Source organism: Bufo bufo, chromosome 2 (genome assembly GCF_905171765.1).
Source record: "Bufo bufo chromosome 2, aBufBuf1.1, whole genome shotgun sequence".
Taxonomy (NCBI): domain Eukaryota; kingdom Metazoa; phylum Chordata; class Amphibia; order Anura; family Bufonidae; genus Bufo; species Bufo bufo.
Genome location: NC_053390.1, coordinates 439,221,801 through 439,248,645, shown reverse-complemented (window position 1 = coordinate 439,248,645; position 26,845 = coordinate 439,221,801). Strand labels below are relative to the sequence as shown.

At 42.4% G+C, this 26,845-nt stretch overlaps 1 protein-coding gene across 1 annotated transcript in view; it reads right to left on the bottom strand.

Annotated features, from left to right (window-relative positions):
• Positions 1–20,224, bottom strand: part of LOC120990913 (sodium/iodide cotransporter-like) — a 52,876-nt gene extending 32,652 nt beyond the window's left edge. Inside the window, exons 1-8 of the mRNA XM_040419799.1 lie at positions 20,164–20,224; positions 19,578–19,945; positions 19,156–19,221; positions 19,026–19,077; positions 18,865–18,932; positions 13,230–13,384; positions 10,398–10,538; positions 146–275 (exon numbers count right to left, since the gene is read on the bottom strand). Of these exons, the coding sequence (XP_040275733.1) occupies positions 146–275; positions 10,398–10,538; positions 13,230–13,384; positions 18,865–18,932; positions 19,026–19,077; positions 19,156–19,221; positions 19,578–19,940 (975 nt within the window). The 5' untranslated portion in view covers positions 19,941–19,945; positions 20,164–20,224. The remainder of the gene's footprint in view (positions 1–145; positions 276–10,397; positions 10,539–13,229; positions 13,385–18,864; positions 18,933–19,025; positions 19,078–19,155; positions 19,222–19,577; positions 19,946–20,163) is intronic.
• Between the last annotated feature and the right edge of the window lie 6,621 nt (positions 20,225–26,845).

The window sequence follows — 26,845 nt, the reverse complement described above, 5'->3', positions numbered from 1 at the left end:
GGACTGCAAAATACATACGGTCGTGTGCATGAGTCCTTACTCTGTTCTTGAGAATTCCTTTTGCAATAAAGACATAATGGCAGGTTATATTTTTATAACAGGTCACAATACTTTCAACTCCCTAAATAAGTGACTATATAACTACCTGGTCAGGAGCAGAGACATATCCAGCAACAAGTGGGTCACAGTTCACGTAAAATGTGAACATTACAATTCCACAGATGACCGCGCTTGACACGATGATGCAAAGGGCCACTTGATTCACCAAGATTGCTCTGTGGGAAATAAGACTCAGATGCTAATCCATCCAAAACCAACACAAGTAGGAGAGGGGAAGTTAAAAGAGTAGGGAATCTAAACTGTCTTGTGTTCTATTCTACTGACTTCTGTATGTCTAACATCCCACCTTAATATGTTCATTATAATATTGATTGTATTTAATTGCATACAGGCCTCAGTCCATCCCTAGTTTTAGATTCTGGTTGTTGTACCAGTATATGCGGTACAAGTACTCATTTTTTTGTATTTTTACAGTATATATACATAACATTCAGCACGTAATTTGTAAGATTGCACATTTCAAAAAGTAACATAGCATGGCATAGCTCTTATGTATATGCAATATGGATGAGGTTTTTAGTATGGATTTATTTTTTTCCCTCTGGATATTACACCATTTTTGCACTTATTGCTTCTATTAGTCTATGGTGAGTGTATACTAATATTGGTTAACTTGTACTGACATACCTCATATACATTAATTAGCCACTTTATTAGAGACATCCTCTGTTAGCCTCCAGAACTGCAGCAATTCCTCGTGGAATAGATTCCAGCAGGTGTTGATATCATTCTGCAGAAATATTGGTCCGTGCAGACATGATGGCTTCTCACAGCTGCCACAAGTTAGATGGAGGTATTGACGTTCTCTGAAAAGCCGGTTCTAGCTTGTCCCATAGGTGCTCTATGGCAGTGATGGCTAGCCTCTGGCACTCCAGCTGGGGTGAAACTATGACTTCCAGCATGCTCCAATCATTTCTATTGAGTTCTGAGAACAGCCAAGCAAGGGGGCATCTTGGGAGTTGTAGTTTTACCACAGCTGGAGTGCCGAAGGCACAGCTGTGGACTCTGGTTCCAGGAACATGAGTTCCCCTTGCTTCCCTGGCCTTCAATCTATGACTATCTGACCCTTGTGGCAGCTACTATAAAAGGATGAACTTGGTTAGCCACAATGCTCAGGTAAGCATGTGTAAGGTGGAGACTCCTGAAATATTGCGACAGGGTGTGGAGGCCAAAATTTGAAAGACCCAGTGATCCTTATGGCTACTATGTAAAGAATGTTGGATGTAAAAGGAAAATAAAAGGTTACAATTCCCACAAGGATTGTGAGTATGTATTGATTGCTAACTGATCCAAATATAGTCAGGTCCATAAATATTGGGACATCAACACAATTCTAACATTTTTGGTTCTATACACCAACACTATGGATTTGAAATTAAATTAACAAGACGTGTCAGCTTTAATTTGAGGGTATTTACATCCAAATCAGGTGAACGGTGTAGGAATTACAGTTTGCATATGTGCCTCCCACTTTTTAAGGGACCAAAAGTAATGGGATAATTGGCTTCTCAGCTGTTCCATGGCCAGGTGTGTGTTATTGCCGCATTATCCCAATTACAATGAGCAGATAAAAGGTCCAGAGTTAATTTCAAGTGTGCTATTTGGAATCTGTTGCTGTCAACTCTCAAGATGAGATCCAAAGAGCTGTCACTATTAGTGAAGCAAGCCATCATTAGGCTGAAAAAACAAAACAAACTCATCAGAGAGAAAGCAAAAACATTAGGCATGGCCAAAACAACTGTTTGGAACATTCTTAAAAAGAAGGAACGCAACGGTGAGATCAGTAACACCAAAGACCCGGAAGACCACGGAAAACAACTGTGGTGGATGACCGAAGAATTCTTTCCCTGGTGAAGAAAACACCCTTCACAACAGTTGGCCAGATCAAGAACACTCTCCAGTTGGTACAGTAGGTGTATGTGTGTCAAAGTCGACAATCAAGAGAAGACTTCACCAGAGTGAATACAGAGGGTTCACCACAAGATGTAAACCATTGGTGAGCCTCAAAAACAGGAAGGCCAGATTAGAGTTTGCCAAATGACATCTAGAAAAGCCTTCACAGTTCTGGAACAATATCCTATGGGCAGATGAGACCAAGATCAACTTGGGAAGAGAAAAGTATGGTGAAGGAAAGGAACTGCTCATGATCCTAAGCATACCACCTCATCAGTGAAGCATGGTGGTGGTAGTGTCATGGCATGGGCATGTATGGCTGCCAATGGAACTGGTTCTCTTGTATTTATTGATGATGTGACTGCTGACAAAAGCAGCAGGATGAATTCTGAAGTGTTTCGGGCAATATTATCTGCTCATATTCAGCCAAATGCTTCAGAACTCATTGGATGGCGCTTCACAGTGCAGATGGACAATGACCCAAAGAATACTGCAAAAGCAACCAAAGAGTTTTTTTAAGGGACAGAAGTGGAATGTTATGCAATGGCCAAGTCAATCACCTGACCTGAATCCGATTGAGCATGCATTTCACTTGCTGAAGACAAAACTGAAGGGAAAATGCTCCAAGAACAAGAAGAAATTGAAGACAGTTGCAGTAGAGGCCTGGCAGAGCATCACCAGGGATGAAACCCAGCGTCTGGTGATGTCTAGGCGTTCCAGACTTCAGGCTGTAATTGATTGAGAGTTTGATTTATGATTATGATGTCCCATTACTTTTGGTCCCTTAACAAGTGGGAGGCACATATGCAAACTGTTGTAATTCCTACACCGTTCACCTGATTTGGATGTCAAATTAAAGCTGACAGTCTGCAGTTAAAGCCCATCTTGTTAGTTTCATTTCAAATCCATTGTGGTGGTGTATAGAGCCAAAAATGTTAGAATTGTGTTGATGTCCCAGTATTTATGGACCTGACTGTATATGTGAATCCTGTTATGTCTGGGTTACTTAGACTGTGTGCTATTTTGTCCAGTAATTTTTAGCAGAGTTTGTGAAAAAGGCTCTTGTGGAATGTGAACAAAGGCTTTGGTGGAGACCAGGTTAGAAAAAACTAATGGTGCAACTGATAGTTAGGATTTTACACTACTATAACAATTAGTTATATCTGGTAGAGTATCTGTAATGCCTGTAGGTAGGGAAAGACACAGACTGTGAGCCCTGACCTAGAACCCTAGGTAGCAAGACCGCAACTGGTCCCTATACTACTAAGGTGCAGAGACACACAAACACACACAACAACACAAAAACAGGGTCGTACGTAAATGGGTCAGAACCAGACAGAAGTGGTCAGAAGACAAGCCGAGATCAGAACCAGACAGAGAACGCAGTACCAAACGGGAGACAGAGATTGGTCAGAAGACAAACCGGGGTTACAGGAATGAGCAAAAAGGAATCCAAAAAGCACAGGAACCAGGAACACAGCTAGTGAGTCAGAGACTCTCACTTGCACTGGTGTATGGCCAGGAAGGGGTTTTAACACTTAAGGACCACAGATTTATACCCCCCTAGTGACCAGGCCCTTTTTTACAAATCGGCACTTCACAACTTTAACGGTTTATTGCTCGGTCATTCAACTTGGCACCCAAATGAATTTTATCTCCTTTTCTTCTCACAAATACAGCTTTCTTTTGGTGGTATTTGATTACTGCTGAGATCTTTCGTTTTTCTGATATTAATCAAAATAGACCGCAATTTTCTCAAAAAAAGTGTATTTTTAACTTTTTCTGGTAAAATTGTTCAAATATAATTACATTTCTATACAAGTTTGTGTCAGAATTTATTGTGCTACATGTCTTTGATTAAAAATAAATCCAATAAGTGTATATTTATTGGTTTGCGCAAAAGTTATAGCGTTTACAAACTATGGTACAAAAATGTGAATTTCCGCATTTTGAATAACCTATAAAAAGACACTGAGAGCTAATAAGCTATAAAAATATAGTTTTATTGAATATATATTTAAAAGCATATAAAGAGATGACAGACAAATGCACAAGGTGCAGTACAATCCTAGGAGAGTTTGTAAGATACAACAGTATAAAAAGGGTAAATGACCTAGTTGTAAGTATTAATAAATGAAACAGAACTGCAGTATGTAATATATATTAAGAGAGTGCCCACTATTGACAAAGATACAGATAGTATCAAAAAAAGGTAAAGTGCAAGTGCAAAACTGCTATGTGAGCAGAGGAGAAAGAGGCAACTCTCCAATGTGGGTCTCTGAATATATATATATACCTGTTCAACTAAGTTGAATGGATGGTAAAGTGCATGTGCAAATTACAAAAAAGTCACAAGAGAAAAACATAGTAAATGTTTTAGTCAAAAAGCAAAATCCGCAAAAAGGTCAGACAAACAGGCAGGTAAAGAAGATGAGGTCACATACCGTATGTAAAGTGGTAGCGAATCCACAGGAATACTGCACACCCCGACACGCGTTTCGATACGAAACCTTCCTCTGGGGGTACTCCCATCTTCTTTACCTGCCTGTTTGTCTGACCTTTTTGCAGATTTTGCTTTTTGACTAAAACATTTACTATGTTTTTCTCTTGTGACTTTTTTGTAATTTGCACATGCACTTTACCATCCATTCAACTTAGTTGAACAGGTATATATATATATATTCAGAGACCCACATTGGAGAGTTGCCTCTTTCTCCTCTGCTCACATAGCAGTTTTGCACTTGCACTTTACCTTTTTTTGATACTATCTGTATCTTTGTCAATAGTGGGCACTCTCTTAATATATATTACATACTGCAGTTCTGTTTCATTTATTAATACTTACAACTAGGTCATTTACCCTTTTTATACTGTTGTATTTTACAAACTCTCCTAGGATTGTACTGCACCTTGTGCATTTGTCTGTCATCTCTTTATATGCTTTTAATTATATATTCAATAAAACAATATTTTTATAGCTTATGAGCTCTCAGTGTCTTTTTATAGGTTATTTATCATTTTCTGAGTTAAGCTCTTGTGAGGGGCTTTATCACTGCTTTACGCCATTCCTTATGTAACCTATTTTCGTATTCCGCATTTTGAAGCAGCTCTGACTTTCTGAGCACCTGTCATGTTTCTTGAGGTGCTAGAATGCCAGGATAGTATAAATACCCCCCAAATGACCCCATTTTAGAAAGAAGACACCCCAAAGTATTCGCGGAGGGGCATGGTGAGTTCATGTATGATTTAATTTTTTTTCACAAGTTAGCGGAAAATGACACTTTCTGAGGAAAAAATAATAATAATAAAGTTTCCATTTCTGCTAACTTCTGGCAAAAAAATTAAAAATCTCCCACGGACTCACTATGCCCCTCAGTAATTACCTTGGGGTGTCTACTTTACGAAATGGGGTCATTTGTGGGGTGTGTTTACTGTTCTGGCATTTTGGGCGGGGCTAAATTGTGAGCAACCCTGTAAAGCCTAAAGGTACTCATTGGACTTTCGGCCCCTTTACGCACCTAGGCTGCAAAAAAGTGTCACACATGTGGTATCGCTGTACTCAGAAGAAGTAGGGCAATGTGTTTTGGGGTGTATTTTTACATATACCCATGCTGGGTGAGAGAAATCTCTCTGTAAATTGACAACTTTGTATAAATTTTTTTAAAAAGTTGTCATTTACAGAGATATTTCTCACACACAGTAGGGGTATATGTACTACTTCTTCTGAGTACGGCGATACCACATGTGTGACACTTTTTTGAAGCCTAGGTGCGCAAAGGGGCCCAAATTCCAATGAGTACCTTTAGGATTTCACAGGGCATTTTTACGCATTTGGATTCCAAACTACTTCTCACGCTTTAGGGCCCCTAAAATGCCAGGGCAGTATAAATACCCCACAAGTGACCCCATTTTGGAAAGAAGACACCCCAAGGTATTCCGTGAGGGGCATGGCGAGTTCATAGAATTTTTTTTTTTTTGGCACAAGTTAGCGAAAAATGATTTATTTTATTTTTTTTTCCTTAGAAAGTCTCATATTCCACTAACTTGTGACAAAAAATAAAATTTTACATGAACTCGCCATGCCCCTCACAGAATACCTTGGGGTGTCTTCTTTCCAAAATGGGGTCACTTGTGGGGTATTTATACTGCCCTGGCATTTTAGGGGCCCTAAAGCGTGAGAAGAAGTCTGGAATCCAAATGTCTAAAAATGCCCTCCTAAAAGGTACTCATTGGAATTTGGGCCCCTTTTGCGCACCTAGGCTGCAAAAAAGTGTCACACATGTGGTATCGCCGTACTCAGGAGAAGTAGGGCAATGTGTTTTGGGTTTTTTTTTTACACATACCCATCCTGTGTGTGAGAAATATCTCTGTAAATCTTTTTCCATTTTTTTATACAAAGTTGTCAATTTACAGAGATATTTCTCTTACCCAGCATGGGTATATGTAAAAATACACCCCAAAACACATTGCCCTACTTCTCCTGAGTACGGCGATACCACTTGTGTGACACTTTTTTGCAGCCAAGATGCGCAAAGGGGACCAAATTCCAATGAGTACCTTTAGGATTTCACAGGGCATTTTTACGCATTTGGTGAGTTCATGTAAGATTTTATTTTTTGGCACAAGTTAGTGGAATATGAGACTTTGTAAGAAAAAAAAAATATATAAAAATCAATTTCCGCTAACTTATTATAAAAAAAATAAAAATCTTCTATGAACTCGCCATGCCCCTCAAAAGTGATCTTTATAGCGCCGCAGCAATTTTACGGTGTTTTTGCAGTGATCAGAAATTTTTTAATATTCTGTCACTGCGGTGGGGCGGACTGAACGCAAGTGTGCGCACAAGATCAGGCCTGATCGGGCGAACACTGTGTTTTTTGTAGAGTTGTAGAGCCTAAGGTGACCCTAATGTACTGATATAGATCTGATTGCGATCAGTATTGATCACTTACAGATACTATATAGTACTAGTGCTCATTAGAGACAGCGATGACGCTAATCAGCGACTAATCAGTGACTGCGGTGCGGTGGGCTGGGCGCTAACTACCTAACAAGTAGCTAACTAACTGGCGGTGATAAGGGACCCTTTCATTTCTATGGGGACAGACTTTGTCCTGCTCGGATCCGGAATTGCGGATCTGCATTTCCGGGTCCATACTTCCGTTCCGCAAAAATATAGAACATTTTCTATATAGTTCTGGCAATGTACGGATCCGCAAAATGCGGAAGGCACATTGCCAATGTCTGTGTTTTGCGGATCCGCAAAACACATACGGACGTCTGAATGGAGCCTTACAGGGGGGTGATCAATGACAGGGGGGTGATCAGGGAGTCTATATGGGGTGATCAGGGGTTAATAAGGGGTTAATAAGTGACAGGGGGGGTGTAGTGTAGTGTGGTGCTTGGTGCTACTTACAGAGCTGCCTGTGTCCTCTGGTGGTCGATCCAAGCAAAAGGGACCACCAGAGGACCAGGTAGCAGGTATATCAGACGCTGTTAATAAAACAGCGTCTAATATTCCTTTCTGATGTGATTATTTTAACATCTACAGCCTGCCAGCGAATGATCATCGCTGGCAGGCTGTAGTTTAACTCCTCAGCTGTGCGTCGCTGTAAACGCGCGCGCATGCGAGCGCGCGTTCACGCGAAATCTCGGGTCTCACGAGATGACGCCAATAGGCTCGAGACCTGTGAGAGCCGCCGCACTGACGCCTTTCGGCGTTAGTGTGACGGCAGGAGGTTAAATAGAGCACCGAGTTCCAGGATTAAACCTGATAGGTCATGCACTCCATTAGTCAAAACACCAGCACACAGGAATAAAGCAGCTGAGCAATTAGCCCACTGATTGTCTCCTCCAGCACACACCCGCTGTGGGGAGAAACAGAGCATTGCATCCTGTTGCTAAGGATGCTGTCACGTCATCAGGGAGCGTGTTTTTTTCAGCACATCTCTCCCTGCTCGACCGCCACCAAAGCCAGGGATTGCGCCGCTGGAGCACGGAAAGGTGAGTTTGTGACAGTAGCTGGACAACTTATTCTTATCTTACAAGAAACATTATATTTATTTTCTTCAACACCTACTATATACATATATATATATATATTCACTCACCTAAAGAATTATTAGGAACACCTGTTCTATTTCTCATTAATGCAATTATCTAGTCAACCAATCACATGGCAGTTGCTTCAATACATTTAGGGGTGTGGTCCTGGTCAAGACAATCTCCTGAACTCCAAACTGAATGTCAGAATGGGAAAGAAAGGTGATTTAAGCAATTTTGAGCTTGGCATGGTTGTTGGTGCCAGACGGGCCGGTCTGAGTATTTCACAATCTGCTCAGTTACTGGGATTTTCACGCACAACCATTTCTAGGGTTTACAAAGAATGGTGTGAAAGGGGAAAGACATCCAGTATGCAGCAGTCCTGTGGGCAAAAATGCCTTGTGGATGCTAGAGGTCAGAGGAGAATGGGCCGACTGATTCAAGCTGATAGAAGAGCAACGTTGACTGAAATAACCACTCGTTACAACCGCGGTATGCAGCAAAGCATTTGTGAAGCCACAACACGCGCAACCTTGAGGCGGATGGGCTACAACAGCAGAAGACCCCACCGGGTACCACTCATCTCCACTACAAATAGGAAAAAGAGGCTACAATTTGCACGAGCTCACCAAAATTGGACTGTTGAAGACTGGAAAAATGTTACCTGGTCTGATGAGTCTCGATTTCTGTTGAGACATTCAAATGGTAGAGTCCGAATTTGGCGTAAACAGAATGAGAACATGTATCCATCCTCTGATGGCTACTTCCAGTAGGATAATGCACCATGTCACAAAGCTCGTATCATTTCAAACTGGTTTCTTGAACATGAAAATGAGTTCACTGTACTAAAATGGCCCCCACAGTCACCAGATCTCAACCCAATAGAGCATCTTTGGGATGTGGTGGAACGGGAGCTTCGTGCCCTGGATGTGCATCCCTCAAATCTCCATCAACTGCAAGATGCTATCCTATCAATATGGGCCAACATTTCTAAAGAATGCTATCAGCACCTTGTTGAATCAATGCCACGTAGAATTAAGGCAGTTCTGAAGGCAAAAGGGGGTCCAACACCGTATTAGTATGGTGTTCCTAATAATTCTTTAGGTGAGTGTATATATATATATATATATATATATATATATACCAGATGCATGTCTGACTCTTGGGCTGTGGTTCCCTTCTGGTCAAGGGCCCTTAGATACTATCCTAATGTCCCCATGGTCAGTCCACCCCTGCCTTATTATAATTTATTAATAATACAAATGAATTTGTGAAGCAGATCATCTGTCTTATGTGTCATAGTTAATAGCCTGCTGCAGTGGTTAGAGGGGTTTTTCCACCTTAAGGTGGATTTAGAAGAGACGATTCTGCAGCCGATTGTCGGGAAGGAAGCGTTCCTTACTGAGAGTCAGCTGCTCCTTCAGTGAAGGAGACTGATGCATTTACATGCAATGTTCTACTTCACTGTATGAGGCATGGTGAGACCTGCCCTCTTCTCTACGGCTACCTGCACAGTGGTGCATGTCTCCAAACAAAATTTTTCAGTGGATTTTCGTGCAGATTTCTCCACGTTTCTGGATCAAAATCCACCTATTACTTTCGAATTTCCATGCACATTTGCTCCAATTAGAAAATGTGCACAGCAAGTCAATCTCCGCATAGAAAAAATATGCAAAGTATACATGAAATAGATTCTCTTTTCTGATACTATATTATGCTGTGGTTTTTCCACACAAAAATCCGCTCTGAAAAAAGTGTGTAATCCGCAACGTCTGCAGGTAGGCTAAGAAGGCATAATAAATGTCTGAGGTAACAGGGACTGGTCCTTGGATAACCTCTAATAAAATATCTATTTGCCTACCAAATTACTGTAGATGAAGTTATTAGCACCATCCGCATAGCACCTATGGCACTGTGATGTCAGGCATTGATGGTTTATCCCTTTTTAAGTTACGGTACTTTTCACACAAACAACTGTAGGAAATTAAAACATCTACAATAATTTATAATTACAGAGGATGTGTCAGCTCTCCTGACATGTGACACAACAATTCTTTAGCATCTTTTCTCATAAGTCAGCACTGTGCCGTTCCTTCTGAATATACATTAATAGATAGACAACTGGGTGTTATCATTCATCTTGTCAAAAGGGTGTATCTCATCATAATCTGTAAGGACACATCCCCAGTTGATACCATCCAGTGCATTACTCACTTACAATGCACAGTTCTAAGAAAAAAGGGGCCAGGATTGTTATTTCAGGAATAATACAAGCATTTATTAAAATAAGACATGTCTGGAGAACTAACAGGCCCACTTTAATTTGAGAATGGATTACTCACAGTTTAGCTGTATTTTCCGTTTTACAGGATATGTAGCGCTGAACCTGTGCTTGATGGACCCCATACATGGATAGCCACAGGAACGTGCTGCCACAGACAAATGTCCAGAAGGTGTATCGCCTGCGAGGGTCTGGGTCAAAGCTGTTACAAATACAGAGTATCACTGTCATGTACACACCTGTGAGAAGCCATATAATACTATATCATTAAGGGCTCATGCACATGAACATGTGTCGGCCGGGCCTGTATTGCGGCGGGTCCACAATATACAGGCCCCGGACATTTTTCCACAGCATCATGGATGCGGACCCATTCACTGGAATGGTCCACAATCTGGAAGGTCTGGAGCGAAATGGAGGCACGGAACTACACGAAGCCCTGCGGAGTGCTTATGTGGGGTTTCTCTCCATGCCTCCGCACTGCAAAAAAATAGAACATGTTCTATTTTTTTGTGTTGTGGAAGGATCACTGACCCATTTAAGTTGAATGGGTCTGGATCTATCTGCGGCAGCCACAATGATGTTGCCCATGCATTGGGGAACGCAAATTGCAGCGGTGTACATGAGCCCTAAAGAGGTTTTCCATGATTTTCGCATTAATGACATATCCTCAATATCAGATCGGCAATGTCAAGCCGTCCCATTGGGACGGCTCTGTAGTATACACTTGAATAGGAAGGAACCGCCTCATAAAAGTGAAGGGGACAGTTTGTAATTACACCTGCTCTCCGCTGCGCTGTCGATGGCAAGCAAGTAACAGTGAAGGGAAGGCTGCACTCGCACGCAACGCAGCCTTCTCTTAAACCAGCTAATCAGGTGTCAGAAATGGATAGGTCATCAATATTAAAATCCCAGAAAACCTGTTTAATTGTGTACAATTTGTAATATAATAATATAAATTATATTTCAAATTTTATCTGCAGGGAGAATAGGGAGGATTTATCATTGACTGACAACAGGCTCATTTCTTGATCATTTTGCCAAAAACCTTCACCTTTTGTCATTTTTTTTGCTCCAAAAAGTAGTATTCAGTGGATGATGTGCAGTTTCCAGTGGCCTGACACATTTACTATAATTTATGAAAGAAGCTGCCATAAATAAAAGCGTAAATCTGTGCTCATTGCTGGCATAAATTTACTGTTCTGTCACACAACCAGCCAGAAGATGAGCCAAATTTATTTAGATGCCTGCGCCTCTTGATACGTTTGTTGCGTCTTGCTCCATTGCACTTCTGATTAAAACTGTCATATGAAATACAGATATTTTATTATAATGTAATAATATAATTTATTAATAATATCATGTATACCCTACAGGTATATTATTGTAATATTTTAGTAAATGAACATGAACTTTATTACTAGCTACCACTATCCTAATTCTGTTAAAATAACACTATTAAACACAATTAAGTGTACCAAGAAGAATGTAAGTCTTCATTTTCATTTTTTAAGATCCTGATCAGGGCAATCTGTAACAGCTTGCTGAACCAGAAACCTTCCTCTCACTTCTTTGTCCGCAGCGTGGAGCCAGTGCGGAGCTGCTCATTTGTCGAGCAATGATCTCCAGGCAAACCAAATGGCATTAGGAGATGTACCCATATTTTATCTAAGACTACTTTCACATATTCAGTACAGACTTCTGCCATGCTGTTCCGGCATAGAATGCAGAGAATCAGCCACACACTCTGTGTGAAACTATTTTTTTCCAGTCGAATCCTGGCATATCTGCTGGGTAGCGGCCACTGGAGCCATTATAGATTATGGGGCCGGTGGGCATTCCTGTACCGTCCAGCAATGCCGGATCTAGAGAGCTCTGGCAGGCTGTTCTCTGCTGATCTCTAATCACATATGTGAAACTAGCCTAAGTTGCTTTTGCCTATTAAAAGAGATTCTCAAGGATCCATCAAATTGACATGCCGAAGGGATTTCTCAGCTGGGAAAACCCCTTTAAGGGTATGTTTACACACTTAAAATCTACCACCAATCTGGTACTGATTCAGAGAGGAAAACAGGCATTTTCGCCTGCTAAATCCATTAACCAAAACTTACCAACAGTTTCCCTATGACTTTAATGTTAAAAACTCCACCTTTTTTAGCTACTAATCTGCTACTGATTTTCTGCCACTGATTTTGCCGTGTGAACTTAGCCTGACAGGTTTTGCAAGACTGTTCTTGAGTTATTAACCCCTTCCCCAAGTACATTTATGTCATGGACAGGAGGATCTGAATAAAAATTACCATGACTGTAGGGTGCAATCACACATGGTGGAATTTTCCTCCAGAAAATGCAAAGGTGCAGATTTTTGGGTGTGAATTATGGTGCGGACTTTGTTGTGGATTTCTCTCTATTCAATTCAATGAGAAACTGATTCTGCAGTGGATAACACTGTGGAAAAATCCACAACAAAATCCGCATGTTTCTGTTGCGGATATTTCCTCATTGTTTTCCTCTGCAGAATCAATCTCCAATTGAATTGAATGGATAGCTTCTCATACAGAAAATCTGTAACACAACAATATTTACGCTGGGGAATGGATAGACAATTTTCAGTCGCATAGGATAACATATGGAAACTCTTGATGTTGCAGGTGGAATTTTCTACCACATGTGAGTGCATCCGTACATGTATAATGCTGGTTCTCCGAATATGGTGACACAAACAAATGATTTAAAAAAAAAAAAGTTATGGCTCTCAGAATGCAAATGTTAAAAAGAAAAAAAAAAATGAGCTCAAATGGTTGAAATGAAAGAATGTGTCCTCAAGTGGTTAAAAGCTGCATCCTCAAGGGCTTAAAATTAATTCTACGATTCCTATGCATTTTATACTTACTCGCCAAAGTTAATTCTGGAGTGATTTCTTGCAATTTCAAGGACAGCAGTGGGTCCACCAACCAGCAAAGCACCACGAATTGCGATTGCCAGGAAACCAGAAATCATTACTAGTACTTGAAATACATCTGTCCAGATCACAGCTTTCATACCACCCTATGGGAGACATACACAAGGAGGCACATCAAGCTTGTCTGTTTTTAGGCGTACACTTACACTTTCTTTTCTTTTAAAAGTCTTACAGTCTTACAGCATTTCATGAATTAGACTAAGGGCTCATGCACACAGCCGTTGCCCGGCCGTGGCCGTACTGCGGCCCACATATGGTGGGTCCGCAATACACGGGCACCGGCCATTTGCACCCTGCATCACGGATGCGGACCCATTCACTTGAATGGGTCCGCAATCTGGGAAATGCGGTCCGGTGCAGAACGGAAGCACGGATCAGAACCCCACGGAAGTACTATGGAGTGCTTCTGTGGTGTTTTTGTCCGTGCCTCCGCACTGCAAAAAAATAAAACATGTTCAATTTTTTTTTATGGTGCGCATGGATCATGGACCCATTCAAGTTGAATAGGTATCGATCCATCCTGGCTGCCGCATGGATGTTGCCCGTGCATTGGGGACCGCAAATTGCGGTCCCCAATGCATGGAACGGCCGCACAACGGCCGTGTGCATGAGCCCTAAGTATTGCTAGTAGTCTGACATCTGGTGGTTCTTTATCACTTTATTAGTACGACAGGTTCATATTCACTAAGACATGTCTAATTAGTATGTGCATAAAAATGTTGCGCAAGTTAGCTCAAATTAGGCACACATCTCTGTGAAAGGGCGACTTGTTAGGCAAAATGTGGCGCAACTCACCACTCAAAACAGACTTGGAGTAGAAATTAAAATGTTTTTACAACTAAATCTGGTGCAAAATAAGGCACACCTACATAAATAAATCAGAAAATAGGCGCAAAATTTTTAGAAAACTTCCGGTAGTCTAAAAAATCAACAGGCCAAACAGGCAAACAAGGCACAAATGCCTCCAAAACAGGCCATTTTCAGAAGTAAATGGAACTAAATAAATAAGACAGTCTAAAACAGGATTTTTATGCCTAAAAACAGGCACAGACACTATAGTAAATGTTCCCCAAGGTGATAACTTGTAATCTTAAATTATTATATGTAGTTTCTGCTTTTTATATTGTGTTACTGTTGCATTACAATTAGGGTTGAGCGAACCCGAACTGTAAAGTTCGGGTTCGTACCGAACTTTAGTATTTTTTGTACCCGGACCCGAACATTTTCGTAAAAATTCAGGTTCGAGTCCGGTGTTCGGCGATTTAATGGCGCTTGTTAAAAGGATGCAGGACAGCCAATCAACAAGCGTTTAACTCGTGTGCCCTTAGAAGCCATCGCAGCCATGCCTACTAACAGCATTGCTGTGATTGGCCAAGTGCAGCATGTGACCCAACCTCTATATAAGCTGGAGTCACGTAGCGCCCCACGTCACTCTGCTCTTACTAGTTGTAGGGATAGGATGCTGCTGCTGTGAGGGAGAGATTAGGAAAGACTCTGATATCTGCACTTGGTGTGAAGTCTGCGATCTACAGCGTTTTTTTGTTTTGGGGGTGCAATGCAACATTTTTGTACCCTGCCCTGAGCCCAGTGAGACTGAAAACAAAGTTTTAATCCGTCTGTTAGTTAGGTGGGCGTCGGCGGCCATTTTGTGCAACAGCAGTGCACCAGCACTGCATATGTGCCAGGGACAATCATTTAATCCTGTTCTTGTAGTTCAGTGGCTGACATAAACCCATTTTTAAAGTGCACCTGCACTGCATATGTGCCATAGAAAGGGAAAATAATACCGTCTGTGAGTTCAGGGACCCAGGGGGTGACATATCTCCATTTTTTTCTGTAAAGTACCCCTGTGCTGCATTTCTGAGAGTGAAATATAATCAGTTAAATCCATCTGTTCCATTGTGGGGTGACATATTTAAATTTTTTGTTGTAAAGTACCTCTGAGGCCTGCACTGCATATGTGACAGGCAGGCACATAAATTCAGCAAATCCATCTGTTCCATTGTAGGGGTAACATATCCACAATTTTTTATGTAAAAAACCCATGTGCTTTATTTGTGAGAGTGAAATATTATCTCAGTTAAATCCATCTGTTTCATTTAGGGTTAAAATAAACCCTTTTTTGGGCAATAAAGTACCTTTTTGCCCTATGCTGCATTTCTGACAGTCCAATAAAACCGCAAAATACTGCAGTTAAATTTTTTTGTTGAAAAATGCCAATTTTTGTTGCTAGAAAGTACATTTGCGGCCTATGCTGCATTCCTGTCAGTCAAATAAAACCATTAAATACAGCTGTTACATTTTTTGGCTTCAAATTCCCATTTTTGGGTGTAAAGTACCTCTGAGGCCTGCGCATGTGACAGGCAGGCAGATAAATTCAGCAAATCCATCTGTTCCATTGTAGGGGTGACATATGCACCATTTTTTATGTACAAACCCCATGTGCTTCATTTGTCAGAGTGAAATATAATCTCAGTTAAATTCATCAGTTTCATTTAGGGTTAAAAAAAAACTTTTTGGGGGGGCAATAAAGTACTTTTTGCCCTGTGCTGCATTTATGGTAGTTAAAGAAATTCCTTTGCTGCCTGCACTGCATAGCAGACCGGGCAATAAGTTTAAAAAACTCATCTGTTCCATTGTTGGGTGACATTAACCCATTTTTACCATCAAAAAACCCCTGCTCTGCCTAGGTGACAGGGACCTAAATTTCAAAAATTTGTCTGTTCCATTGTTGGGTGACATTAACCCATTTTGGCCATCAAAAAAACTCTGCTCTGCATTGTTCACAAGGAACTTAATTTAGTAAAAATGTCTGTTACTTCAGTGGGTGACCGCAAAAAATGAAGAGAGCGTCAAACAAGGGACATGGCCATGTTCGTGGTGCTGCTGGTGTTGGTGGAAATCCTGTTGCAGGGAGAGGATGTGGTTGATCTGTACTAAATACACGCCCCAAGTGAAATACCTTCCTCAGGTGCGAGTAGGCAATAGAACCTTCAGCTTAATTTTGTGGGGCCGAATGCGGCTCTACGAATGGTGAGGCCAGAACAAGTACAGGCGATAGTAGATTGGGTTACTGACAGTGCCTCAAGTTCCTTTACATTGTCTCCCACCCAGTCTCCTGCTGAAAGATCAGAGTTTGCACCTGCAGCTGATGTCCCTCAGTCTTTCACCTCACCCCCTTCTAAATCAACCAAGCAGTCTAAGCCCCAAGTCATGGAGCAATCTCTTCTGCTTTTTCATGACTCTGCTGGCAGGGTTTCCCAAGGCCATCCACATAGCCCTGCCCCAGGATTGGAAGAGATTGAGTGCACCGATGCCCAACCACTTATGTTTCAGGATGAGTACATGGGAGGACAACCGCCGCACGTCTCGGATGATGACGAAACACAGGTGCCAACTGCTGCGGCTTTCTGCAGTCTGCAGACCGAGAAGGAGGGCAGGGGTAAAGAGTGGGTAGAAGATGATGTGGAGGATGATGAGGTACTAGACCCCACATGGAATCAAGGTCATGCGAGTGACGTGTGCAGTTTGGAGGAAGAGGCGGTGGTCGCACAGAGCCACCAGCACAGCAAAAGAGGGAGCAGGGTGCAAAAGCGTCTGTTGCATTCTTGGGTGGCATTTTACCAGTTTTGCCGTGGATAAACCCCTGCTCTGCATAGGTGTCAGGGACCTAAATTTCTAAAAATCGTCTGTTACATTCTTTGGTGACATTTTACCATTTTTGCCGTATACAAACCCCTGCTCTGCATAGGTGACAAGGACCTAAATTGCTAAAATTCGTCTGTTACATTGATGGTTGACATTAACCCATTTTTGCCGGTAAAAAACCCCTGCTCTGCATTGCTGACCGTGAACTAAATTTAGTAAAAATGTCTGTTACTGGTAGACGCGCTGCTGATGGCATTCCCATCTGACAGCGGGGGCTCAGTGGAAGCACAAGGCGAAGGCTGAGGAGGAGGAAGAGTTTGCCAACGCAGCTGGGGCACCGCCAGCACCTCAGAAGGCAGGGTTAGCATGGCTGAAATGTGGAAAAGTTTTGTCAGCATGCCACAACAACCAGCACCACCAGCTGATACGGAACGTCTTAGAAGGAGGCAGCATTTCAGCAACATAGTGGAGCAGTATGTGTGCACACGCCTACACGTACTGAATGATGGGTCTGCCCCCTTCAACTTCTGGGTCTCCAAATTTGGCACATGGCCTGAGCTTGACCTTTACGCCTTGGAGGTGCTGGCCTGCCCTGCAGCCAGTGTACTCTCTGAACGTGTGTTTAGCACGGCAGGGGGCGTTATCACAGACAAGCGCAGCCGCCTGTCCACAGCCAATGTGGACAAGCTCACGTTCATTAAAATGAACCAGGCAGGGATCGCACAGGACTTGTCCGTACCTTGTGCAGAATAGACATGTGTACCAGCCTCACCCAGCCATTGTTGTACTCCAGCGCACTCTTTGTTTTATTTTTTTTATATTTCCCAATGTTTTGGGGTCTACCCAAATTTAAACATAAAATAAAATAAAAAACAAAACAAAAAAACTGTGTTGGCTACCTCCTCTTCCTCCACCGCTGCTTCCACCTACACCGCCACATCCACCGCCTCCTCATCCTCCTACTCCATATGGACCTCCTCCTATATCAAGAATCTTATTTTTTTTTTAATGTATTTTATGTTATTTTAAGTCATTTCCCTATTTACATTTGTTTGCAGAGCACTTGCCATGCTCTTAACCACATTTTGCTACCTTTTGCAGCCCAATAGCTCTTTCCATGACTTTTTTAGAGCCATTTTAGTGCTCCAAAGTTCGGGTCCCCATTGACTTCAATGGGGTTTGGGGTCAAGTTCGGGTCCCGAACTCAAACTTTCTTGCGAAGTTCGGTGGCCGAACCCGAACTTCCAGGTGTCCACTCAACTCTAATTACAATCAAACCGGATTAAAGCAGACAATGGTCCAGTCTCTAGATAAAGGGGTTCATTTATCAAACTGGTGTAAAGTAGAACTGGCTTAGTTGCCCATAGCATCCAATCAGACTCCACCTTTAATTTTCCAAAGGAGCTGTCCAAAATGAAAAGTGGAATCTTATTGGTTGCTATGATCATATGAGCGCGGGACAATAGCACTGCTGGCGGGCCGATGTCCTCAGCATCATTGTAACCTATGATGCTGTGCGCTCCCGTGCACACTATCAATGCCGCTCCCGGACATATGACCCGCTCACGGACCGTATATCTCGGAGGGCAAACGGTCATGGGCAAGAGGCCGTAGTGTACTAAATCTGTTAAGTCAGAAGAGTATGGCACATACACAAATCCCACTGCACAGGTTAGTAACAGACAAACAGTCACTCACTCCACCTGCTGGTCCCCAAAATGACCTGGTAGGGACTGACTATAAAATAGTAGATATGAGCACTATACATGTTCAGTAGTTTCACAGGTTCACGTTATATGGTTGAACACTTTTATGTCCAAATCATTAAAATATAGCAGTCATTTCATTATTAACCTATAAAACAGTTTCATATTTCAGTGATAAAAAATTTGTTGGATAATGTGTTTTTTGTACTTACTACTGATGTATAAAATGTGCATATTGCTCCAGTGGAAAACAGAGATGCCCAAATGTCCAATCCTGTGACTAATAATAATAATAATAATAATAAGAAGAAAAAAATGAATGAAAGAACTTTTGGTAATATGCGAGCAATAAAAGTAGCAATAATATAAGAACCTTGGTTGAGTATTAGTGCAGGAGCATAGATGACAATGCCAGTGTATAACATCTGCAGAATGAAGAAGATCACTTAATAACAGCACGTCTACTTTATTAATTGCCCTTTTTATGACAAATGTATACTTACAGTTCCCAAAAGGAATTGGATAGTACCATAGAGGCGAACACTTCTCCCAAACCTCATTTCCAAATACTGCATTGAAGATGAAGAAACATTATCAGGTTGTCATGGGGCAAGTTACGTGATCAGCAGGGGTGCACCTAGCCTTTCCGCTTCCCCTCCCTCTCCATTGCCAATTTCTTAACCTAAACCCTTCCTTTCAGCCCATGGCCCTTCAGCTGCCCCTCTCTTGCCCCCACCTGGTGCTGACTGAGGCGATCACCTCACTTAGCCTCATTGGTGGTGCACCCCTGTTGATCATTAGGTAAAATGCTGGGAAAATACACACAAAAAAAAGCCCTAAACAAACCACGCATAATGATTTATGCAGCAAAGCCTAAATTGGATTTTTGCATGACAGAAATAAGTTGATTATATAACTTCCTTACTTGATAAGTACTTGTGATACCAAGCCTGTAGAACATAGGCATGAATACGTAGGCAGTCAGGGCACTGTTTAATGCCTGACCTAGGCACATCTGAAGAAACTTAGCACCATAACGATAAGCTTCAGCTGGAACTCCAAGCACTTGTACAGCTGACATGAAGCTGGCAGATAAGGACAATCCTACTGGCACAGCTGACATGCTTCTACCCCCTGTAAAGAAGTCATCTGATGTCTTTTGCCCTCCACGTGCCAGAGCATAAAAAAGTCCAATTCCTGTGGATCCCAGAAGCATTGCAGCAAACACCCCATAGTCCCACAGAGAAAAGGTCAATTTGTCCCTCACATATGGTACATAATCTGCCATTGGACCTAAGATAAATGGACAAAAAGAAAATAAAAAGTCACTTTGTATCCTATCCTAGTATCCTATTCATCTGATATTCTAGATTTCATTGACAATGAAAATCAACTTAACCTATTGATGGGAGTTAAGACTCTGCAAACAATAAATCAAATTAAACATAATGCATAACTATATTTATGTTAATAACTCATAAATCTCAATGGATTTTAGGGTCAGAACTCACCTATGGCTGAAATCAAAGACGCCTAGGTTTTGCTGGTTCAAGAAACTTAGGAGGCAGGGAGAAGGTGCTTTATAGTATGACGAAGGGTGGAAAGGAGGAGTTGTTAACATCTTACAGGAGAACCAGGTGATACAGCTATCTGTGCATACTGCAGCTATCTTCAGCTGAACGCCTATGCCGTACAATTAACAGTAGAATTCTTTATGTGCCTAATCCTATTCTGGACAATAATCTTTAACTGTAGTACTAATTAGTATCTGCCTATGTGATGCCGAGGTGAGGCTATCATGTTAATGATCCCTTGTGGAATGTATTAATGTATATCAACACATTTCCCTCCCGAGCAATCATTTCCTACTAAAATTAGGACTCACTTATCTCAAATGACAGCACACGTGCATGTGTCTAAGTGTAGAAACAAAATATATCTACAAGCCATACCCAAAAATAGTGCAGCAATATGTCAACAGGTATGCAGCAGGTCACAAATACAGCATAGAGCGTTCTGCTTTATAGGGAATCTGATGTAATATTGTATGACCCTGGACTAGTATATTTCCTTGATTTGATTTTTAGAGCATGAACATAGAATGTTACATAGTTACATACGTAGTTGATACAGTTGAAAAAAGACATAAATCCATCAAGTTCAACCAAGGGATAGGTGGGGATGTGAATCCCAGAAGGAAGTGAGAATTCTACATGTTTTCATAAGCATTAATGTTGCTTACTTTTAAAAATTCATCTAAACCCTTTTTAAAACTTTCCACTGTTTTTGCTGTGACCACATCCTGAGGAAGTCTATTCCACAGATTCACAGTTCTTACAGTAAAGAAGATTTGACGCTTCTAGGGACTGAACTTTTTCTCCAGTTGGAGGCAGTGCCCCCTTGTCTTTTAAAGGCATTTTACATGAACAGTTTTTCACCGTATTTTTTGTATGCCCCATTTATATAGCCGCTACCACCTGCAATAGAGTGTCCACCCCAGGATCCCGCATGTAACTATTTCCCATGAAGGAACAATAAAGAAGAATTGAATTGCAACTTCGGTGAGTGCCGCACATTCTTACTTATTTTCTCTACATTGTTGCGATCTGAATCAGATCCTCTTCTCAGTGCTGAGCACCACATATGAAGTCTGACATACCACAGCACCGGCGATTGGCAGCAAGCAGTAGTGGGGTTGGAATTTGGATGTGAGCAGTGCCGCTATATTCATCTCTTATTTTACACCATTTATATATTTGTATAGGATAATCATGTCCCCTCTTAGACATTTCTTCTCAAGACTAAATAAATTCAATTCTTTTAATCTTTCTTCATAACTAAGACCCTCCATGCCCCTTATCAGTTTAGTCGCTCTCCTCTGTACTTTTTCCAGCTGCAGTGCTTCCTTTCTATGGACTAGTGCCCAGAACTGAACTGCATATTCCAGTCACCACTCCGCCACCCAGGAAGCCTGGCTCTTTTGAAAGACTAAATCCCATGGTCAGCTGAGAGATTACGGCCCATAGGGGAAATATGTGGCAGCAGTCAGTCAGGGTATGGGATCGACCCCAGCCCAGGGACCCGAATTTTGAGAGGAGGACCGGAAGCATGGTGTGGTTCTCGGTTGAGAGCGGGTCTGGCTTCATCCAAGGTGACAAGACCGGGCAGGAGCTGTATGTTAACAGGTGCTGTAAAGAGGGGCAGGCGGCACGTGCTTAGAAACATAGAAACATAGAATGTGTCGGCAGATAAGAACCATTTGGCCCATCTAGTCTGCCCAATATACTGAATACTATGGATAGCCCCCGGCCCTATCTTATATGAAGGATGGCCTTGTGCCTATCCCATGCATGCTTAAACCCCTTCACTGTATTTGCAGCTACCACTTCTGCAGGAAGGCTATTCCATGCATCCACTACTCTCTCAGTAAAGTAATACTTCCTTATATTACTTTTAAACCTTTGCCCCTCTAATTTAAAACTGTGTCCTCTTATGGTAGTTTTTCTTCTTTTAAATATGCTCTCTTCCTTTACCGAGTTGATTCCCTTTATGTATTTAAAAGTTTCTATCATATCCCCTCTGTCTCTTCTTTCTTCCAAGCTATACATATTAAGGTCCTTTAACCTTTCCTGGTAAGTTTTATCCTGCAATCCATGTACTAGTTTAGTAGCTCTTCTCTGAACTCTCTCTAGAGTATCTATATCCTTCTGGAGATATGGCCTCCAGTACTGCGCACAATACTCCAAGTGAGGTCTCACCAGTGTTCTGTACAGCGGCATAAGCACTTGACTCTTTCTACTGCTTATACCTCTCCCTATACATCCAAGCATTCTGCTGGCATTTCGCAGCATCTCAGGCAACCTTCGCAAGGAGAGGGGCAAGGACGTAGCCTGCGTCCTCGTCTCCATGGCAGCAGGGGAGCCGAGCGCAATAATAATGATCTGTGCTCGGTTGAGTTTGGCTGCTATGAGTCACGTAATGCTGGTCATGTCATGTGACTCACCAGCCAGGCCTATTTAAACAGGCAGTCTGCTGGCCGCAGGTTGCCTGTGATTAAGGTCTTTATACGCTTCTGTATTCTTGGCATTGTGTTCCTGAATCCTGACCTCGGCTCTGCTCGTTTGACCTCGCTTCTGCTCATCCCCTGTTGCTTGTCGTGATCTCCTGGTACTGACTTCCGGCTTGTGTTTGGACTCGCTCTTGTTGCACCCTTGTACTGATTTTACTTCCTGATATTTGACTTTGGCTAGTTTGACTTGCTTTGTGTTCCGTTTGTCCTGTCTTTCCCCTGGACTTACTTAAGTTAGGGACTGCCGTCCACTTGCGCCCTGTTACCTATGACAGATCGTGCAAGTAGGTAGGGGCAGAGGCGTGGGTCGCAGTCAGGGGTGCAAGCTTCCCTACTCCCATCCGTGACAGAATCACAGGCCACCTACATTACTGACCCGATGCGAGTGCTCACTGATCAGGTCCATAACCTTGCGCAAATTGTACAGGAGTTAAGAGAAAGATTACAGCAACAGGAATCTGCTCAGCCTCTACCTGTACCAGGTTCCACCGTACAGCACATGGAACCCCACGTTAAGTTGCCGGATCGGTTTTCGGGGGACTGCAAATGTTTCCTTGAATTTAGGGAGAGCTGTAAGTTTCCACAGGCTACAACCAAACCTGACTTCTTTCCTGTGGGGGTCAAGACGGAAGCTCTTTTGGATGAACCTATACAACTTGGCATGACGAGGAGAGACCAACATCGCCAGCGCAGTACATATTTCTATTGTGGCGAGTTCGGCCATTGGGTACGACATTGCCCCAAGGTCCCTCCTTCTGGAAGGTCACCCAAACCGGATGTTTCCAAGGATAAGGTACTTCCAGAGGTGGTAAAGTAAAAACTATTAGTACCAGTGATAATTTCTTTTGGTTCCATTAAGGGTACTGGGGAGGCCTTTATTGACTCGGGTTCCACCTCTAGTTTTGTTGATTATAAATGTATTCTCTCTATGGGAATACCCATGTTGGCTCTTCCTAACCACATCCACATAGTTGCCATTGACTCTACTGCTTTGGTAGGTTGGACAGTCAAATTTTGTACTCCTGAGGTTACTATGACTGTGGGGGTTTGTCACACCGAAATTTGCTCTTTTCTTGTATTAGGGAACTAACCTGTATAAGTGGTTTTGGGCATGCCATGGCTTCAACTTCATAACTCTTTCATTAATTGGGCTACTGGTGAAGTTGAGAAGCTGCCACCCCACAGACCATATTATTGTGCCATTAATCTCGTTGCAGGATCTAAGTTTCCAAAGGGTCATATTTATAATTTATCCGATCCTGAGCGAATCTCTATGAAGGATTATCTCAAAGAAAGTTTATTAAAAAGTCATATCAGACCCCCTGTTTCACCTATGGGGGACAGGGTTCTTTTTTGTGGAGAAAAAGGATGGAGGTTTGAGACCCTGTATCGATTATAGGGAATTAAACAAAATCACTATTAAAAATTCTTATTAAAAAGTATTCCCTACCATTGATTCCAGACCTGTTCAATCAGGTCCTTGTGGCATGTTGGTTTTCTAAGCTTGATTTAAAAGGAGCCTACAATTTGATTTGTATTAGGGAGGGGGATGAATGGAAGACAGTTTTTAACACTCCTGAGGGTCACCTCGAATATTTGGTCATGCCGTTTGGTCTCTGTAATGCGCCGGCGGTATTTCAAAACTTTGTTAATGACATTTTCAGGAACTTTATTGGCAAATTTATGATAGTTTACTTGGATGACATCCTTATCTTTTCACCTAGTTGGGAATCCCATGTCACCCATACCAGGCAAGTGCTGGAAGTTCTTAGTGAAAATCAATTATTTGCCAAGAAAGAAAAGTGTATTTTTGGGGTACAAGAGATTTTGTTTTTAGGTTATATACTTACCCCTTAATCTTTTAAGTTGGATCCGGGGAAAGTACAAGCCATTCAAGAGTGGGTGAGACCTTCTTCCCTTAAGGCGTTGCAACGCTTTCTGGGGTTTGCTAATTATTATTGAAAATTTATTAAAGACTTTTCGGTAATCGCTAAACCTTTGACCGACCTAACCAGGAAGGGGGTGGATTATGTTAATTGGTCATCTGAGGCCATAGAAGCCGTCGAAACCCTCAAGAGGTGTTTCCGTAACGCCCCGGTCCTGATTCAGCCGGATCAAGAAAAGGTGTTAATTGCCGAGGTCGATGCATCTGAGGACGGAGTAGGAGCAGTTCTCTCTTAGGGATCATCTAATCTTACTAATTTAAGGCCATGTGTGTTGGGAACCGAGAACTGTTCGCTATTAAATGGGCTTTTGAGAAATGGCGAAATTTTTTGAAGGGGGCTCAGCATTGCATCACTGTTCTTACGGATCATACAAATCTATTGTTTCTGGAATCTGCAAAACATTGAAATCCTAGACAAGCAAGTTGGGCGTTATTCTTTACGCGTTTTAACTTTTCTATTACTTTCAGGGCAGGAAGTAAAAATGTAAAAGCCGATGCCTTGTCCCGAAGTTTTCATGCCTTTCAACCGCCAGACACTCCTCCTGAACCTATTTTGCCCGCTGTTATCATTGTGGCCTCAATGTCCTCCGATCTTACCACCGAAATTGAGGCTGCACAACATCTAGCTCCTGTACAGTCTTCCCATGATAAATTGTTTGTTCCAGTTCACTGACGTCTCCGGCTTTTGGGGGAGTGTCATAATTCAGTGTTATGTGGACACCCCAGTGTTTATGCCACCAAGGAACTCATCTCCAGGTCCTACTGGAGGCCCACGTTATCTAGAAATGTGAACTCGTATGTGTCTTCATGTGAGGTATGTGCCAGAGCCAAAACTCCCAGAACTTGCCCCGCTGGTGAGTTACAACCACTGGCCATACCCAGTAGAATGTGGTCCCATATTTCCATGGATTTTATCACCGACTTGCCAGTCTCCGACCGTAAGTCGGTGGTATGCGCTCCCTAATGCTAAAACATTGGCTTCTCTGTTTGTGGATTATGTGGTACGTCTTCATGGGATTCCAGAGAATGTTGTCTCTGATAGAGGCATTCAATTTGTTTCTAGGTTCTGGAGAGTCTTCTGTCATAAATGTGATATTTCTTTGTCCTTTTCAACTGTTGTGGGTGCGACATCTACCCTAGGCTGAGTTTGCTATCAATAACCAGGCAAACTCATCCACGGGAGTGTCACCATTGTTCTGTAATCTTGGGTTCCATCCACGATTTAATTCATTGTCGCCGTCTTCTTCCCAAGTTCCGGAATCAGATAAATTGGTTAGAGAACTGTGCACAGTCTGGGTTCAGGCGAACCTGAAGAAAGCCCAGAAGGTTCAGATAATCAAGGCTCATAATAGACGCTCTCATGGGGTGGATTTTGTGGTGGGCGAGAAGGTATGGCTATCTACCAAAAAGCTATCTCTTAAAGTACCATCTAATAAGTTTGCTCCACGATTTATTGGTCCTTACGAGATTATTAAGGTTATTAACACTGTATCATTTAAACTAAAACTACCTGATTCCTTTCGCATCCACAATGTGTTTCACAAATCTTTACTAAAGAAGTATGTGTCACCTGTCGTTCTTTCAGAGGAACCTACGCCTCCAGTGGAGGTTGCCGGACAAACGGAATTTGAGGTCTTAAGGATTATTGATATTAGAAAGGTCCGGAATTCTTTCCAGTATCTGGTGCATTGGAAGGGTTTTGGGCCAGAAGAGAGGTCTTGGGTGCCAATGAGTAAGTTACATGCTGCCAGACTGGTGAAGAGGTTCCATCTGGCTCATCCGGAGAAACCCAATCCTATGACTTTGGGTCCGGCCCCTCGTAGAAGGGGGGGTACTGTAACGAGGGGCAGGCGGTGCGTGCTTCCTTCGCAGCACCGCCGGCAACCTGCGCAAGAAGAGGGGAAAGGACGTAGCCTGTGTCCTCGTCTCCATGGCAGCAGGAGGGGAGCCGAGCGCCGTTAATGATGATCTGTGCTTGGCTGAGTTTGGCTGTTGTGAGTCACGTGATGCTGGCCACGTCATGTGATTCACCATCCAGGCCTATTTAAACAGGCAGTCTGCTGGCCACAGGTTGCCTGAGATTAAGGTCTTGATACGATCCTGTATTCTTGGGATTGTGTTCCTGAATCCTGACCTCGGCTCTGCTCGTTTGACCTAGCTTCTGCTCATCCCCTGTTGC